Here is a 19,098-nt window from a genome sequence, read left to right on the forward strand (position 1 = left end):
GGCCAGAGTCAGTGAGTATTACACTGGGGGCGACCCTAATGAGCCGAAGACAGTGTGTTAAATAGAGGTTGCGACTAAGGGCGCCAACCCTGAATGTTATTTGATGGATATGATAATCTATTGGTTATGAACGTGAATATTGTGCTATGAATATAGTTGATTGACTGTCTGGATGAAAAACTGTTATTACTGATTGGATAAATGTTATGAAATGTTGAATTCTTGGTTGAGCATTGTGAAATATTTGATAAGTGTTGTTGATCTTGCTATGTTATTATGCTGTCTTGCTGGGCCTTCTCTCACGGGTGCTACGTGGTGCAGGTAAAGGCAAGGGCAAGCTGGACCAAGCCTGAGGTGGAGAGCTCCAAGGTGAAATGTACATAGCTAGCTGTTCGATCACCACGATCGAGGAGTGGACCAGGACAGGGACTACCTAATTGCTTGTTTTGCCTTAGTATGGCTGGTTATTGTATCTGAGTCTTACAACTTCTATAAACGATTTTTAAACTATTTTTTTTATTTGGGATCCCATGTAACCGGATAATGTTTCTTAATGAAAAATGTGGCTTTTGATACAAAAATGTTTTTAACCCTAGTTCCTTTGTAGCTTTTGGAACACGATTTTAATTAAATGACTTGACTAGCAAGTCTGGCACTTTATAAACACGCAGTATAACGGTCTTGGCTATCCAGCGCGTTACAACTTGGTATCAGGGCGTCCTAGGTTTATGGGTCCTGAAGACTGGCTGGATATGTACATTCGCCGCGGGAGACAAGCTCAACTCAGGGTTTGGTAATTGTGTATGCATGATTATGTGCTTAAATGATTTGAGTGAGATATGATTGTTGATATCTGTTTGATGAATAGGGAGCATGAGATACTAATGGGGCCTGGCCCTTGACTGCTGTGTGGTATTATTTAGGCATGTTGATTAGTATTGCTCTTGCATGTGGTTGAATACATGGATAATGGAGATATAGGGATTGCAGGTTATTATATGTTAAATTGAACTTATATGATATACCCGTTTATTGGCATGGAGGGCATAAAAGGTATGAACGCATCTAGTGATAAAGAGATTTGATAATTTATGCATAATATGGGTGTTTGATATGTTTTATGTGTGTTTGATTGTTATGATTATTTGGATCTGCCCTTGAGATGGTTTTGGGTATAAACGTCAGGGCTGAGAAGTTTAGTCGGTGAAGACAGATTAATTCAGGGTGTATGTATTGAGAATGGTCAATCGGATTTAGTTTTGGTTTTGGTAGGGATAGAAGATGACAGTTGGGGGTTGGAATCCTCCACCTTCCCTTGAGATTCGCAGCAGGTGTTTGTTGATATATGAGTCAGGCTGTGAGGTCTGATGGAATTTATTGGATGGATGAAACAAAAACAAGTTACTGAGGAGGAACAGACAAGAATTATTGTACGGAAGTCTTATCCTCTAGTTTCGAGGAAGGTTTGGGTTGGTTCAGGAATCAATTAATGAATGGGTGTGGCTAACCCCGTTCTTAGTGATATGAGAAGGATAAATTGGGACAAGTAACCTTACTAGGCAATTGTGGTAAAAGGATGTCGAAAGTGGCAAGATAGCGATAGTACATATTGCTGAGTTTGGTGGGTTGGTCGGTCCACTTTGGATTGTGGTACAAATGGATGAAGCCGGGGATGATAAGTCATTTGTGAGTTAAACTCTGAGTTGGTTGTCTGTGCTTGGGCAGTAGAGAGAGGGCCTCATTATCTAAGATGAAGGGAATACATGTGATGATATTTTCGTTCGTCGAAATGTAGTAAGTGTGGCTACTCAGTGATCGGAAGAATGAGAACCTTTGGTGGTTTTATGGCTCTTGGTTTGGACAGGAAGGGGGTTCAGTGCACAGGTTGGCCATTAAGACAGGGAAGACTGGGATACTTTACTCATTTAAAGCCCAAGGTTAGTTTTTCAAAAGTGACCAGTGGATTGGATAGCTTTTGCTTTGGTTGGGAAAAGAGCTGAGAGGAGTTGGTGTTGTGCGTCTATTGGGAAGGATTCAGATGGGTATTTATTGAGGAAAGTTAATATGTTATATATGGGACAACTTTGGACAGTCATTAGTATCTCTTGAAGTATATTGATTGGACTGAATGGGAATTAGATTAGTCAGTAGGAATGTAGATGAGAATGCATTTTTCGGGAACAGCTTGGAACCTGGGTATGGAAGGAGTTGGTATCAGGGACGTAATGAGGGATGATATTAGGTTGGCTTAAGGAATTATTGAGTCGCCTGGGAAAGTATGCGACTTATAGGTGAATTGGGTAGGGTATTGTGTCGTGGGACTCGTGGATATTGCCTGCTAGGGATGAAGAGTTTAAATGCCTTGTTACAAGACAGGATGATGTCTTCAGGAGTTGATCATTGATCTGGTTATTACTAGATAAGGATCAAGGAAAGAGACATCTTAGGAATTATCACTTGTACCGAGAGGGGTGTGATGCATTACTAGTAAGGATTTCTAGTCGTTTGTACTTTAACGACATGAGTAAGTCTGATGAGCAGAGAACAGAGAAATGACATGGATGGTTTGCATTCAGGATTCACTAATGACGAGTTGAATTACTCCCCAGCTAGAAGTGGAATGTGAAAGACTACTATACTGATGATATCACGACTGAAGCAGTAGGGTCAGAGGTAAGGTTTCAGAGGGTAGTAACTTCATTCTTCAAAGGTATTTAAGGTTAAGTACAGGAAGGGAGGAGATCAGGTACGGAGAGATTTGATCAGAAGCACACTAAGACCGATGAATGTATCAGCTACTATTTGAAGTATCCTCGAAGACAGTTACAACGTGAGGGTTTTGAACATGAAGAGTCGGTCAAGCAGGGGGAACAGTGATGGGTTGTAAGAAAGGAGCGGTAACTCTTGAGTTTAAAAAGGGGAAATCCTTGCAGTGGCTGGCGTTTATACCTGGAGTGTGAGATCTACTGCAAGGGAAATGATTAGAGCCTTAGTTGATGTGATGGACACTACTTGAGTTGTATCAGTGGGACAAGACAGACTGGGTTAGTTTGTGGGTTTCCAGATAAGTTTCCAAGGAATTTGTCAGGGAGTTCGTCTGCGTAAAGAGATGGATTGGGGATAAGATTGGTGTCAGGGATGGAATTAGATCTAAGACGTTGTATTGAACGATTTTAACAAAGCGGTGAGAGTTAAGGTCTCAATTGTTGAGTAGGATGACATTCCTCAAGAAGGATCTTTGATCTGGTTATTACCAGCTAGAGATCAGAAATAGTTAAGGATCTTTGATCTGGTTATTACCAGCTAAAGATCAGGCGCAGTTAGGGATCTTTGACCTGGTTATTACCAGTTGGAGAACAGGGAAGAGGATAGGTAGGAGGTTGCTATCATGTTAGATAAGGGCACTGAGGATGCTAGGTTATGTGTTGAGGGTTTGGTCAATGCCAAACTGTTTTTGTGAAATAGGTGAAAAGAGTATTCAAAGATTATCTGAATTGGACTTGTAATTGTCTTGATCGACGGCACAGTGATGTATTCTGGTTAGAACTTTGTTAAGGTTGAAGAATGCCTTGGAAGTAAGAGTTTCCCTAGGCAAGCATGATGGTACAGGTAGTTGGGTGAGTTTCACGTCTTCTTACAGATTAGAATAAATTGTTGTGTTGCTATGACACCTCAAGACAGGAGGAAGTGATGGTCTATGCATGGTGTTGGTTAAAGGATCCGACTAGAACTAGAGTGGAGTATCTAGTAGGCTTAATAGCCAATGGATACTTGGAATTATTATCGTATACAGGAACAAGAATGACAGTTAAGGAAATCCCAAATGAAAGGAATTAAAGGCAAGTCTTAATTGAATTAGCAAAGGATTCTACAGTGTTATGTGTAAGTTTATAGTGATATAAGGACCAAATTTGGACTCTGATGGACACCGAAATTACATGGAAATTCTGGATGAATCTCATACTACTCTCTTGGTCCTTTCATCCAGACATTAGGAAAAAGGTACAATAATTTGAAGGTTTTGTATTGGAGGCCTAGATGGAGAGGAATATAATGAATGAGGAACAAAATTCTTAACCCGATAGCAGTTCGTGATAGACATCGCAGCTTTTGAGTATGTTATAATGGGAATAAAGAAATATGGTGATAGGTATCGCAGAGAGGTTGCCAAGATGGTGGGGTCATCATGGATCAGCGTCTAGGGAGAACTTGCTTTTATCAGTAAGAATAATTTATACAGCTGACCAGTATTCAGAACTCTAAGCGAGATGGGTGGTAAGCCTCCATGGAATTCAGAGTTAATTTCATTGAACAAGGACTTTATCTTACTCTCAGGTCTTGCGAGGATTAAGAAAGGCAATGAACAAATAAATAGAATCTGACGAGTTTTATTATTTTCAGACTGATGGTAAATCAGAGAGAAAGGGAGTTATCTAGTAATTGGAAGAACACTTGATAAAATGGAATATAAGAAGGATTGTATATCATCCCTTCGTTGGAATGAGATAAGTGATAGGTTGTATTTGGATCTGGAGGTAGTTCAGGGGATCATTGAGATTATTAAAAGATTAGAGCATGAAACTCACTTTTCAAAGTAGATGGAAAAGCTTTATTGAATTGGGAAACAGGAGTATGGAGTTTCGAGTAGAAAATGGTAGCTTTCGTAGGATGTCACCAGAGATAGAGAGGTGAAGAGCTAGTTGGACCCCAGGGTATTAAGGTTGTTTGGATCCGGTAGGGGATTAGTGAGGTTGTTTTTAAGTTGATTACATCTTTGGGCACCATTAGCTATACGCAGTGGATTTTGTATTCCATGTTAGGGACATGGGTTGGAGAAACTCATGTGTTGATTAATAAGGATCTACAGATTAAGATGAAGATATTCCATGTGGGGTGACCGGTTTAATCATGACATTGAAAGAATGAGGTTCTGAGGAATAAGATTGTACCTTGAGTTAAGGTAACACACTAGAAATGGTAGGGTCAAGGAATGACCAGGATAGCTGGAATCAGTTGTGTGGAATTTGTGTCCCGAATTATTCAGGTAAATTTCGAGGACGAAATTCTCATTAGGAGGGGATAGTTGTAACGACCCAAATTCGCTATTAAGGCTTAAGGGCCTTGACTAGTGTGCCTGGAGGGCATAATAGGAATTATGTATGATTTTTATGATTAAGATGCATGATTATGATTTTAAGCATGTTATATGACTATGTGGATTATGTTATGTGATAATTATGATGTGTGAATTGTACCACGTGGGTGCTGCGATACCAATGTGATGCACGTGCCGGGACGGTCCTAGAAAACTAGATAATGGTAACTGGTGATTTGGTAACCTGCGTAACTGTTAGTAACCATAGAGAGTAACAGGTTTTATTGGGAAAGTGGTAGAATTGTAAAGTTAGGAAAAGGACAAGTAAGCCCTTGAGGTCTAGTTAGTAAGGGATATAAATGGAGGGTTAAACTAGTCTTTTGGCAGGGAATAGATGAGTAAGAGCTGAAGGAAAATACAATACGTATAACACTTGGAGAAAGGGGCTTTATGCTGAATGTGGGAGACCTAGAGGAAGAACAAAACAAAGATGGAAGGGAGAGGCTGAATTTAGCTTTGGGATGGAGAAGCAAGCTTAGACCAAGAATACTCAGAGGTAAGATTTTGATTATGGTATATCTAAGTTTTAAGTCTGAAATTTTAGATAATGAATGTGATTTGAAGCAAGTTGATGGCTGGTTTTGTATGGATTCAGAATTGGGAAATCAAGGGGGAAGGAGGTTTAAAGCTAGAGGTTGGACTCACCACTCAAGGTAAGGTTTCTGTGTAATTATTAGGCTTATTTTTGTTAAGGTTTAGGGAGTTTGGAGTGTGGTTTGTGTTTGGGTTCAAGTTGTTTTTAATTCTCTGGTTTGAGTTACAAAGCATGAAACTCAAGAGTGAATCTTGGGAATAGTTGTGTGAACGGGCTTGAGTATGATGTTTCTAGGTTTCTGTGGGGTTTATTAAGGATCTAGAGTTGGTTTTGGGACTTAGGATGGAGTTTGGGGTGATTTGGAGTGAGTTAGACTCGGGAAAAACGCGAAGAAAAACCCAGAATTCTGGGCCTGCGAAGGCGTGCCGCAGAACAGTTTTTGCGTGCCGCGGCGTGGGGCCCCTGACTTTCTGGGTGCCGCGGCACAAGGCCAATTTCAGGACATCAATTTTGGCAATTTTAAGCCTTTGCTCCGGGGGTTCGGGGGATGTCTCCGGGGTATGGTTTTAAGGTTTTGGGGGTCCCGAGAGTGTGGATTAGGTTCCGGGAAGGTAGCTTTGTATTGATTAGTGACAAAGGATGTTTCATTTGTGTTGTGATTAGGACTTTGGAGAGGCTCGGGGTAGAGGACCGTGCTCACGGCTTCGTGGCATCGGAAACCAATGAATTGAAAGGTAAGAAAGCTGCACCTGAGTATGTGGTTAGGTTGGGACTAAGTGCTCCCTATGTATGTATGCACTGTTATGTGAATATAAATAATCATGTGGACACGATGGGACTAAGAGCTCCCTATATTTGTATATCATGTCGTGTGATGGTATTATTATGCCATAGGACATGCGATTACCGGCCTAAGGGTGTCGGAATCAATATTTGCGCATTGAGGCGCGGCTCGGCCACTGGGAGCTGAGGCAGCTTATTTATCACTGAGCTTGGTTAAGCTGGCCAGAGTCAGTGAGTATTACACTGGGGGCGGCCCTAATGAGCCGAAGACAGTGTGTTAAATAGAGGCTGCGACTAAGGGCGCCAACCCTGAATGTTATTTGATGGATATGATAATCTATTGGTTATGAACGTGAATATTGTGCTATGAATATAGTTGATTGACTGTCTGGATGACAAACTGTTATTACTGATTGGATAAATGTTATGAAATGTTGAATTCTTGGTTGAGCATTGTGAAATATTTGATAAGTGTTGCTGATCTTGCTATGTTATTATGCTGTCTTGCTGGGCCTTGTCTCATGGGTGCTACGTGGTGCAGGTAAAGGCAAGGGCAAGCTGGACCAAGCCTGAGGTGGAGAGCTCCAAGGTGAAATGTACATAGCTAGTTGTTCGATCACCACGATCGAGGAGTGGACCAGGACAGGGACTACCTAATTGCTTGTTTTGCCTTAGTATGGCTGGTTATTGTATCTGAGTCTTACAACTTCTATAAACGATTTTTAAACTGTTTTTTTTTATTTGGGATCCCGTGTAACCGGATAATGTTTCTTAATGAAAAATGTGGCTTTTGATACCAAAATGTTTTTAACCCTAGTTCCTTTGTAGCTTCTGCAACACGATTTTAATTAAATGACTTGACTAGCAAGTCTGGCACTTTATAAACACGCAGTGTAACGGTCTTGGCTATCCAGGGCGTTACACATGGCCTAGCGCTGTAGCGCTCCCTACCTAGCACTACAGCCAACACATACAAGATTTTCTGGGTTTTCCTTCGAAATTTCCCAAGCAAAAGCTCCAAAAATCCTTCCCAATTTTCCACCAAACTCAAAATCTAGTCCTTAAACCACTATTGCTCACCCAATACAACCAAACAACATCAAAAACTTAGCTCAAAGCATCATCAAACATAGAAACTCAAACTTGAGCTCTAAAGCTCAAGAACACCATCTAAAACCAGAAAATCTAGACAATTAAGGTAAAAAATTATTAACTCTGATGAAAGAATCCGACCCTAGGTTGCTTCAATGTCCTTCCAAGCTTTAATTCTCAGATTCTCAAGCTTAGGTTCCTCACAACTTCATCCCAAACCCAGATTTCAGAAAGAAAAATCCAAAACTCTCAAGAACATTAAGCAATACTCAAAACCAGAAATAAAGTTCTTACCTCTTCTTGATTTCGAAATTCCTAAGGATTGCTATCTATATATCCTCCTACAAAGTTTGATTTTACTCCCAAATTCCTCAGGAAATTCAGCTGCTCAACTTCGGCTCCTCCTTTCCCCTTTGAACCCTTGATTCAAATGACTAAACTCCTCTAGAAAAGCCTAAAATGTAAAAGCCAATTTCAGTTGTGTTTATCTCATTTAAAACCTAAATGACCTTTCTACCCCTCCTTCTAAACACTTCCTTCCTAAACCTCAAGGTTAACCTAGTCATTCCACCCTTTGCAAAAATACCATTTTTCCTTTCTTATTTCACCAATACCAGTAACACTAAGGTTATTAATAGTTACCACCTTAGCTAAACATTACTTACCATAATCATGACTCTCAACTAGAACCGTGGAGCAGGATCGCTTCACGCCGGAAATAGCACACATAACATCAAAATCATACCATCAATGGGTCAAAAATTATAAATATACCTTTATAAGCTAAACAGGGCTCACACGCATATTATTACTCATAAACATGCATTTGACATATCCATTTAATCATATAAGCATGCTTATCACATAATCATGCATTAATCCATTTATATCATACATAAACCAATTATGCCCTCCTGACGCATTAATCAAGGCCCTTAAGCCTTATTAGTAAATTTTGGGTCATTACAGCATTAGTCATATTTGTGAAAAAGAAGGACGGGAGCATGAGCATGTGTATCGACTACAGGGAACTCAATAAGGTCACCATTAAGAACAAATATCCTTTGCCGAGGATAGATGACCTTTTTGATCAACTGCATGGGACAACTTTATTTTCAAAGATTGATTTGCGATCTGGGTATCATCAGTTAAAAGTAAAGGAGGGAGACATCCTGAAGATGGAATTCAGAACTCGCTACTGGCACTATGAGTTCCTAGTGATGTCTTTTGGACTCACTAACACTCCAACAACATTCATGGACATGATGAAGACCCAAGGACTATTTGGACAAGTTTTTAGTAGTGTTCATAGACGATATCCTTATCTTCTCAAAGACTAAGGAGGAGCATGAGCATTTGAGGTTGACCCTAAGAACACTACGAGAACATCAGTCATATGCCAAGTTCTCTAAGTGTGAGTTTTGGTTGGAACAAGTAACTTTCCTAGGGCATATAGTGTCCAAGAATGGGATAGATATAGATCCATCCAAGATCGAGGTTGTTAGGGACTGGCCCTAGCCGAAGAATGCCTCAGAGGTTCGAAGCTTCTTAGGGTTAACGAGTTATTATCGGAAGTTTGTCCAGGGTTTCTTAAATATCACCACACCCCTAACCAATTTGACACGCAAACATCAGATGTTTGCATGGACCGAGAAATGTGAAGAAAGCTTTTAGACCATGAACAATAAGTTGATTTCTACACCCATTCTTTGTGTTTCCACATAGGGCGGGAAATTTGTGGTGTATTGTGATGCATCAAAGAATGGTTTAGGGTGCGTGTTGATGCAGGATGGGAAGGTGGTAGCCTATGCTGTGACAGTCAGAATCCCATGATCTGAAGGGGGAAAGACCGGGTACAAAGCTGTGCAATCCTACATCGCCTGGGGAAGGTCAAGTGTGACTATTCTAAGACTGTGTAGGTATGGGACTACATAGTTGAAGAGGGCTTAAATGGATTGAAGGGTACTACCTATATCAACAAGATGCATCTTCTTTTTGGTAGCCCATCACTTGAGAACTCCAAAGTTAAGCGTGCTTGACCTAGAGCAATCTGATGATGGGTGACCTCCTAAGAAGTTTTCCCAGGAAGCGTGCGAGTGAGGAAAAAGCACGCTGGAAATACTCGTGTTGGTTTAAAGGGGCATTTGTCATTCCAAGAAGCAACCATAGTGACGTGGGGCATTACAAATGGTAACAGAGCCTTGACCCAGCCAGAAGTATGGCCGACGGGGACGTCGGGCTAGTGAGGGGGGTGATTGTGACAGTCATAATCCCGTGATCAACAGGGGAAAGACTGGGTAAAAAGCTGTGTAATCCCACACCGCCTGGGGAAGGTTAAGTATGATGATTCTAAGACTGTGTAGGTATGGGACTACATAGTTGAAGAGGGCTTAAATGGATTGATGGGTACTACCTATATGAATAAGATGAAACTTCTTTTAGGTAGCCCATCACTTGAGAACTCCAAACTTAAGTGTGCTTGACCTTGAGCAATCTGATGATGGGTGACCTCCTGGGATGTTTTCCCAGGAAGCGTGCGAGTGAGAACAAAGCACGCTAGAAAGACTCGTGTTGGTTTGTAGAACCAGTCGTCATTCCAGGAAGCAGCCATAGTGACGCGGGGCATTATATACTTCCAAAAAACTCAAGGACTATGAGCCACGATATCTGACTTATGATCTTGAATTGGCAGTAGTGGTGTTCGCACTAAAGATATGAAGACATCACCTATATGGGGAAAAGTCCGAAATGTACACTAACCACAAAAGTCTAAAATACTTCTTCACTCAAGAGGAACTGAATATGAGATAGCGAAGATGATTAGAACTAGTGAAAGTCTACGATTGTGAAATACTATACCACCCAAGCAAGGCCAATGTGGTTGCAGATGCAGTGAGTAGGCGGGGACATGGGAATGTCTCAACACTAAGCACAATAAAGGTGCCTCTCTAGAAGGAGAATATAAATGTCGGCATTGAGTTCGTGATAGGAGGCCTAGTGAACCTTACGTTACAATCCTCCCTACTGGAACAAATTAGAGAAGGACAGAAAGTGGATGAAGCCCTAAGGAAGTAAGAGGCTTTGGTACAGGAGAGTGGTAGCAGTGACTTCACGATGTCCAACGGTGGATTGCTACGATATAATTATAGGATTTGTGTGCCTAATAATGATGAGATTAAGGAAAGTATTATGAAAGAGGCGCATACAACACCTTATTCCTTACATCCAGGGTCGACAAAGATGTACCAAGACCTTAAGACATTGTATTGGTGGTCTGGAATGAAAAAGGATATTACTGAGTTTGTTTCCAGATGTTTGCATGCCAGAAAGTCAAGGCAGAACACCAAAGGCCAACAAGGTTACTTCTACCGCTTTACGTTCCAGAATGGAAATGGAAAGATATAGTAATGGATTTTGTAGTAGGGTTACCTAGGACCACAAAGCAACATGATTTTAGTTCCATTCTGAGATATGGAAATATTGTTCAAAATTTAAGTTCTAAATTTGCTGATACTGAAACTGGGGGTAAGAAGCAGAATTCGATCGGTAAGGGGATCAAGATTACCATGGATGACGTTGAGGATGAAGTAGCTTTTTGGAATTCTTCTATAGTTTGTTATGCTTTGGGAGAAAATCCTCCTTTACCTGTCATAGAGGGTTTCGCTCGCCGAATATGGAAGACCAAGGGAGTTGATAAAGTGGGTATTCTGACTCATGGTGTTTTCATTGTTCATTTCTTATCCATGGCTGAGAGAGATGCTGTTATTAATGGTGGATTTGTTTTCTTTGATAAGAAGCCTTTGATTATTAAACCGTGGGATCCTGTGACAGATTTTAAGAAAGAAGATATTCGAAGAGTGCCCACTTGGATTCATCTAAATGATTTGGAATTGAAGTACTGGGGTGAAAGATCCCTCTTCAAGATTGTGAGTCAAATAGGGAAGCCTTTGATGGTGGATCCTATTACCAGGGACAGTGATAAACTTAGCTTTCCAAGGGTGTTAGTAGAGGTTTCAGTGTCACAAGAATTCCCTGAGTTTATTTCTTTTGAGAATGAGCTGGACATTGAAGTTTCGGTAGTCGTTACTTATGAATGGAGGCCTATGGTGTGTGGTCACCGTAAAGGAATGGGTCATGACACTAAAGAGTGTAGGAAGAATGTAGGCAAGAAGCAAGAATGGGTGGTCAAGCAGGGAGTAAAACAGCCAGAACCTGCAACAGAGCAGGTTTTAAACACTGATAGTGAAGGATTTTAGCCACTTATAAAGAGTTGGAGGCCTAAGGATAAAGCAAAGCTTGGCCCAGATGTGCCTCTCACTATTGCTGTCAGCAATACCTTTCAAGTTCTTATTAGTGAGGAAGGGGATAGTTCTTTGGGATTGGTAACAGAGGAGATCAAAGGATGAGGGGGAGTACCTCCTCTACCCAATGGATAGGATATTGAGCTGGAATGTCAGGGGGATCAACAACCAACATAAGCAATCAGCTGTTAAAAACTTAATTTGTTCTAGGAGGGTTGGCTTGGTGGGTCTCCTTGAAACGAAGGTTAAGGCTTCAAATTTAGGAGCTTTATATCTTTGAGTGTTTTTCGGTGGTGTTTTACATCGAATATTGCATGGATGAGGGTGGGTGCATTGTGGTTAGCTGGAACCCGATCATGTTTAATGTAGATATTTTAAAGTGTTCTAGTCAATTGATTCATTTACATGTCAGTTCCAACTCTAATAAAGATAAATTCTATGTTACTTTTGTATATGGTATGAATGATGAGGTCGGAAGAAATACCTCGTGGAAGGAGTTATAGGATCTGGCTATGACTTCCCCTTGGATTGTTTAGGAGACTTTAATGATATTTTGTCAAAAGAGGAACGGATTGGCACTCGGGTCAAGTATAAATCTTCCCAAGCTTTTCAGATGTGCATTGCGGCTTGCCACTTGGAGGATATAAAGTTTAGTGGGAACTTCTATACTTGGAGTAAAAAGTAGGCGGGTCGAGACATAATTTATTCGAAATTAGATCGAGTTTTGGCTAATCAATCGTGGCTGGATGCTTTTCCTGCAGCTGAGGCTCATTTTCTGAATGAAGGGATTTTTTTATCATTCTTCGGCTATTCTAACAATGTATCCTTAATTGATATCAGGCAGGAAACCTTTCAAATACTTTCGAATGTGGAAGTCTTTTTCTAGTTTTCAAGAGCTGTTTCATGCCGATTGGAGCAGACCTGTTGATGGCACAATGATGTATATTGTAGTTCAGAAACTTAAGCGACTTAAGGACACATTGCGGATAATTAATAATCAAGGTTTTTCTAATATTGATGTGGTGGAGTTAGAGGCATCTCACTCTCTTACAGAATGTCAAAATCTGTTGAGTAAAGACCCCCTCAATCCAAATTTAATTCAGAAGGAAATTGAAGCTCGTCAAAAGTATACTAAGTTACACAGGTCCTATTGCTCTTTTTCTTTCATGCAAGCATAAGGGAGAGAAGTAGGCAGAATAGAATTTATTCTATAACCACAGATTCAAGTGTCTGGATTGATAAACCAGATCAAGTCTCGGCTGCTTTCTTAGAGTATTATCATAATCTTTTAGGCAGTAAATTGGTGCTGAGGACTAAGGTGATTAAAGGAGTGGTTCATGAAGGGGCTATTCTAACTAGTGAACAAGCAAATTCTCTCTTTTTTCCTTATAGTAAAGAGGAAGTTCAGAGAGCTATATGGGAGATTCCTGGTACTAAGGCCCCTGGTCCAGATTGTTATGGTAGTTTTTACTTCCAGGATAATTGGGATCTAATTGGTTCTGAAATCAGTGATGCTATCCTTTCTTTTCTGCACTCTGGAAAATTTTTAATGGAATTGAACAACACCATTCTGACTCTAATCCTGAAAAGCAATTGTCCAAAATTTGTGAGTGATTTCCGACCTATTGCTTGCTGCAATGTCTTGTATAAGGTGGCCACAAAGATGATTTTTTCTAGATTGCGCTCTATTCTGCCTGTTATTATTGCTCAAAATCAAGGAGGATTTGTCAAAGGATGGTCTATTGCTCATAATATTATGATATGTCAAGATCTTTTTTGCCATTATGGGAGGAAGACTGGTAAACCGAAGTGCATGATAAAGTTAGATTTAAGGACAACCTATGATACGATTGAATGGGACTTTATTGAGGAAATGCTTGAAGCATTTAATTTTCCTCATCATTTCATTCAGCTGGTTATGTAGTGTGTTAGAACACCGAAATTTTCTATTATGCTCAATGGGTCCTTACATGGTTTCTTTGGGTCCAAGAGGGGTTTGAGGCAGGGAGATCCCATGTCTCCTTTATTGTTTGTGTTGGGAATGGAATATCTCACAAGAATTCTTCAACGAGTTGGAAAGATGCAAGACTTTAAATTTCATCACAAGTGTGAAGGGCTTCAGCTTAATCATCTCAGTTTCGCTGATGATGTTTTACTATTCTGTCATGGTGATTTTAGATCCATCTATTATTTGTTGCAAGGGCTTCAGCTATTCTCTAATACTTCAGGTCTTTTTCCAAACAAGTCCAAGTCAGCCATTTACTGTAGTGGTATGAATGATTCAGAAATTCAAAGAATTCTTGATGCCTCGGGGTATAGCAGAAGTTCTATTCCTTTCAAATATCTTGGAGTGCCTATTTGTTTTAAGAGGATTTCAGCTAAAGATTGTCAAATACTTCTTGATAGAATGCTTGCTCGGCTAAAATGTTGGAGTTCTAGACACATTTCTTTTGCTGGCCGTGTAATTTTGATCAACTCGGTGCTGCTTTCAATTCATTCTTACTGGAATTAGATCATGATTATTCCTGCTAAGATTTTTAAGGAGATTTCCACTATGTGTAGGGCTTTTCTTTGGAGTGGTCAAGCTTCTCTGGCAGGTACGGGTCGGCTTTCTTGGGACTATGTTTGCCAGTCAAAGAAAGCTGGTGGTTTGGGTTTCAAAAATAGCACAGATTGGAATATTGCAGCTATGGGAAAGTATGTTTGGGCTGTTGTTGAGAAGAAGGATAACCTTTGGGTTAAATGGGTTCACCATGTCTATATCAAGCAAGAAGATTGGTGGAATTACTCAGCCCCTGTTTATAGTAGTTGGTATTGGAGGAAAATTGATGAAGTGAAAAGGAAATTTAAAAGTTTGATAGCAAGGCTGCAAGTGCACAAAGAAGAGTATCGGATCAGCATAGGGTATTCTTATATTCATCCTTCTCTAGATAAAGTGCATTGGAGTAAGGAGGTTTGGGGAAGGTTGAATACTCCTAAACATAGCTTTATTTTTTGGCTGGCTGTTCATAATAGATTGAATACTAAAGATAGACTTAAAAGACATGGTGTTCTTGACCAATCTGAATGTTTGTTCTATGGTGTTGTTGAAGAATCTTGTGAGCATTTATTCTTTAACTGCCAGTTTAGTCTATCTTGTTACCATCAGATTTTACAGTGGCTGAATTGGAGAACTCATCTATCTTCCTTGAGTAAGATCATTAGGTGGATTGAGAGGGCTTCAAATACTAAATTTCATAAACAAGTTTTTTCGGCTGCCATAGCAGCCTTGCTCTATCAGATTTGGAAGGCTAGGAACGATGCTTTGTGGCTCGGGAAGATTATGCAGCCCTATTTAATTGTTCAAAATACTAAAGTTAGTGTTAAAAATAGAATTTCATACATATTGCCAAAGAAAATTAGTCAAAGAGATAGAGATTGGTTTGGAGTTTTGTAAAGGGCTGTTAGTTTGTTTTTTGTTTGGACTTGTATTGAGGTGGTAAATTGATTGCTGTATGAAGTTGTTAGAAGTAATGAAATTTTCTTGATTTATCAAAAAAATATATATATGATTTTGGTTGGGTAATAGTGGATAGGCTCACTAAGTCCACCCATTTCTACCAATTGAGACTACCTACTCGGCGGACCAGTACGAAGAATTGTATGTGAGTGAAATAGTGAGACTACATGGGGTTCCAAAATCGATAATTTATGATTGAGGGTCAGTGTTCACGTCGATCTTTTGGAAGGGACTATAGAGAGCAATGGGACAAGGTTAAAGTTTAGTACAGCGTTCCATCCTAAGATCGATGGGCAGTCTGAGAGAACTATACAGATTCTAGATGACATGTTTAGATGCTGTGCTTTGGACTTTTCAGAGGCTTGGAATCGATACCTACCCCTAATGGAGTTCTCCTATAATAACAGTTATCAATCCACTATTGGGATGGCTCCCTATGAAATGCTTTATGGGCGCAAGTGTAGATCTCCTTTGCATTGGGATGAGGTTGGCGAGAAATAGATTTTAGGCCCTGAGGAAATTAGGGAAGCCAATGAGGCAATCAAGAAAATTCGCCAAAGGATGCTTACCACGTAGAGTAGGCAAAAGAGTTACGTAGACCTTAAGATAAGGGACATCGACTTTTGAATGGGTGAGTTTGTATTTCTGAGAGTCTCGTAGATGAAGGGTGTCTTGCATTTTGGAAAGAAAGGGAAGTTAAGCCGTATATATATAGGTCCACTTGAGATTTTGGACAGAGTGGGGCAAGTTGCGTACCATTTAGCACTACCCCCAGCACTTTCCAAAATGCATAATGTCTTTCACATCTTGATGTCGCGTAAGTACGTGTCAGACCCCTCTCATGTTTTGAGTTATGAGCCATTATAGCTAAAGTAGGACCTGAGTTACGATAAACAGCCAGAGCTTGTTATCAAAAAGGAAATCAAGGAACTGAGATCCAAAAGGATTCCATTAGTTAAGATCTTGTGGAATAATAGTATGGAACGAGAAGCAACATGGGAGTTGGAGAAAGACATGAGAGAAAGATAAACTAAGTTATTTGGTAAGAAAGAATTTCAGGACGAAATTCCTTTTAAGGAGGGTATATTGTAGCACACCAAATTTTATTTGTTTTTAGTTTATTAATTTTGTGCTTTGTTTTTTTAATTATTTGTTAAGTGTTAGAAAATTATTTTCTTAATTGTTTGAATTGTTTGGTAGAAATTATGTGAATTTATTTTTGTTAATTGTTTACTTAATTTTTTTTAATTTGTAAGTGAATGAGTGTTGGTTATATGCACCAATGTGCATGGTTAGTAGCATTTCACCTTAGCACTTGTGTGTGTGCATATGCATTATTGCATAGTGAGCATGCAATAGTTTTGCCATGCATTATTCTAGATTTTTCCTTTTATTTGTTATGTATTTTTAATTTAATTGGAAGGAAAATAATGGGATAAATAAAGAGAGAAGGATCTAGAAGGCTTGTGTTCACACAAGAAAGAAATGGAAAGCAAATGCTAAGAATAGAAAGAGTTGTTTTTTTTTTTAATTCTCATAACTCTGGACCAAGCCACAGTAAAACATATTTAACATGATCTCTAGGCATCCGATTTCAGTAAACTTGGTGTCATTAGAAAGATAATTTAATTATCTACAACTTTTATGATGTAGTTTTTTTCCAAAATGCAATGAATAAGAGCCGTGTTCCAAGTGGCAGGACCCTAGAACTACGAAAATTTGACATTTCCTCATTAGTGTGGTGTGCCAAGGAAGGAAAAAGAGAAGTTAGTGTGCTGTCAATTATCTGAGGGATTTGATTGGATGAGTACAATTTTTATTTGATTTTATTTTTGATTTATTGTTTAGAAGAAATAAAGGATTAATAGAAAATAGATTGCCTTTTCTTTATATTGGAAAACGTAGACACTATAAATGGAACCTTAGATCCCTAGAGAGTATTTTTGCTCATCTCTTCTCTATACCACAGCCATCCACGTAGAGAGAGAAAGAGAGAGGGGAGAGAGAGCTCATGGAAGAGGGAAGGAAGAAAGAAGGAGAGAAAGAAAGAAACCAAAGGGGAAGGGATAGTTAAGGATTTTGAAATCCCTAAGGGTAAGTATTGGTTTTTAGTGTTGATTTCATTAGTCTTCTTGTTCCATTGATTCTAAGAGTATATATATTTTTTTCATCTTCTCTTTTCTTGATGTGGGTTTTGAAAACCCTAGGTGTGTTCAAGAGAGTGGCCATATTATTAGATCCTTGATTTCTATCAAGAAAGCTAATGAGAATTCCTAGCCTCTTTCTTGTTTGATTGTTGATTTGTACTATTGGTTTGTGTTTTGACAAGGTATATGCATGTTGGATCTTTAGTTTCAGAGGAGTTATTGCTTTGTTGTAAATTAGAGATTTTATATTGAATAATGAAATGGTATATATAATTTGATACTTGCATTTTAGAAACATGCTAAGGATCTCTTTGTTTTGTTATGGGTTTGGAAAGATTAGTTATTGTTTTCAGCATATGGATTTAGGCTAGTGTCTGCTTTGGAAATCATGATCTTGTTGCATGTTATTGTTATAGGTGCATTCTTGTTTTATTAGGAATCATGTTAGAGTAGAATATATGTTATTTCCATATTTTGTAACCTAAAGTTTCTTGTAAATTGTTGAGAGTTTATGTATGTATTTATTTAATTATTTGAACATATCCTTGTGAAAGATTAAATGGGAGCATATAGGTTTAAAGAGACAATGGTGTCTTGTGATAAAAGTTGCAAAAAGTGATGCTAAAGTCATGATAAGGGTTTCGGCCATGGGTGTATATCGTGGCCTAGAATTGTTTAAGTTAAGGTTGTTAGTTTTACTTGTTTAAATGTGGAGTGAGGTGCATATTGTTGGGAATTGTGCCCTGAAAGCATATGTAGTAGACATTGTTTGTAAGAAATAAATAAATAAATTGAATTTGGTATGTATATATTTTATGGATTATATTATTCTGGTATAATATTAAGTAAATATTAGAAAAATTCCTAAGTTCATATATGTGATCTCAACCACGTATTGGTACGGGAGGATTGTGATTGAGATCAATGAACTTGAATAGTTCGCAGTAAAATAAAGTTATGAAATCTTTAAATTAATTACTGCAAGTATGGTCCACTATTATTATGAGTACATGTGGTCTTGATCCGTATTGATAGTGTAGTAGGACACTTTAGTGGAGGTGCTTTACTTATTAGAGAATATATAGAACTGGACCAGATATGTTTAGTAATACTTAGTTTAATAATGTTTTGAATTATTAATTAAATGTATCCTGAAGTTACTATGAACTCATGTTTATGTTATATGAGTTCTTTGATTCACTCGTTAGGGTTTGTCAAAATGATCAGGCTAGAAACTTTTGTTTTGGGAACTCATTAATGTAAATGGCTGGGAACATATTATACAGATAAGGAATCTATACCTTATCGTAAGAGATTGAATAATGCTTCTATTAAGGGTTGACTTTTGGGACTGAAAGGTTATTGAGCTCAAATTCATAATTTGGTTATGAATTAACCTTCACTAGTAAAGTCAATGGTACTTAATGAAACAAGATATAATTAAAAGGGTAAAACAATAATTTTATTCTCGGTTAATTATGAATCATTATTAGAGGGTTAATTTGTATGTAATGATAATATCATTGGATACATTATTGTTATAAATTACTTAGTAAATGAAATGTCTATAATTACAAGAGTGTTGT

General features: G+C 38.8%; 1 protein-coding gene across 1 annotated transcript; it reads left to right on the plus strand.

Moving 5' to 3' along the window:
* Positions 1–14,381: 14,381 nt before the first annotated feature.
* On the plus strand, positions 14,382–15,302 carry LOC133832558 (uncharacterized). The gene has a single exon (XM_062262883.1). It carries the CDS (start codon positions 14,382–14,384, stop codon positions 15,300–15,302), a length of 921 nt encoding a protein of 306 aa, XP_062118867.1.
* Positions 15,303–19,098: the final 3,796 nt, after the last annotated feature.

This window comes from Humulus lupulus, chromosome 4, assembly GCF_963169125.1.
Source record: "Humulus lupulus chromosome 4, drHumLupu1.1, whole genome shotgun sequence".
NCBI classification, from domain to species: Eukaryota; Viridiplantae; Streptophyta; class Magnoliopsida; order Rosales; family Cannabaceae; genus Humulus; species Humulus lupulus.

Coding starts and splice junctions, on each gene's coding strand:
- LOC133832558 (XM_062262883.1), top strand. CDS start 14,382: ATGATTATTCCTGCTAAGATTTTTAAGGAGATTTCCACTATGTGTAGG.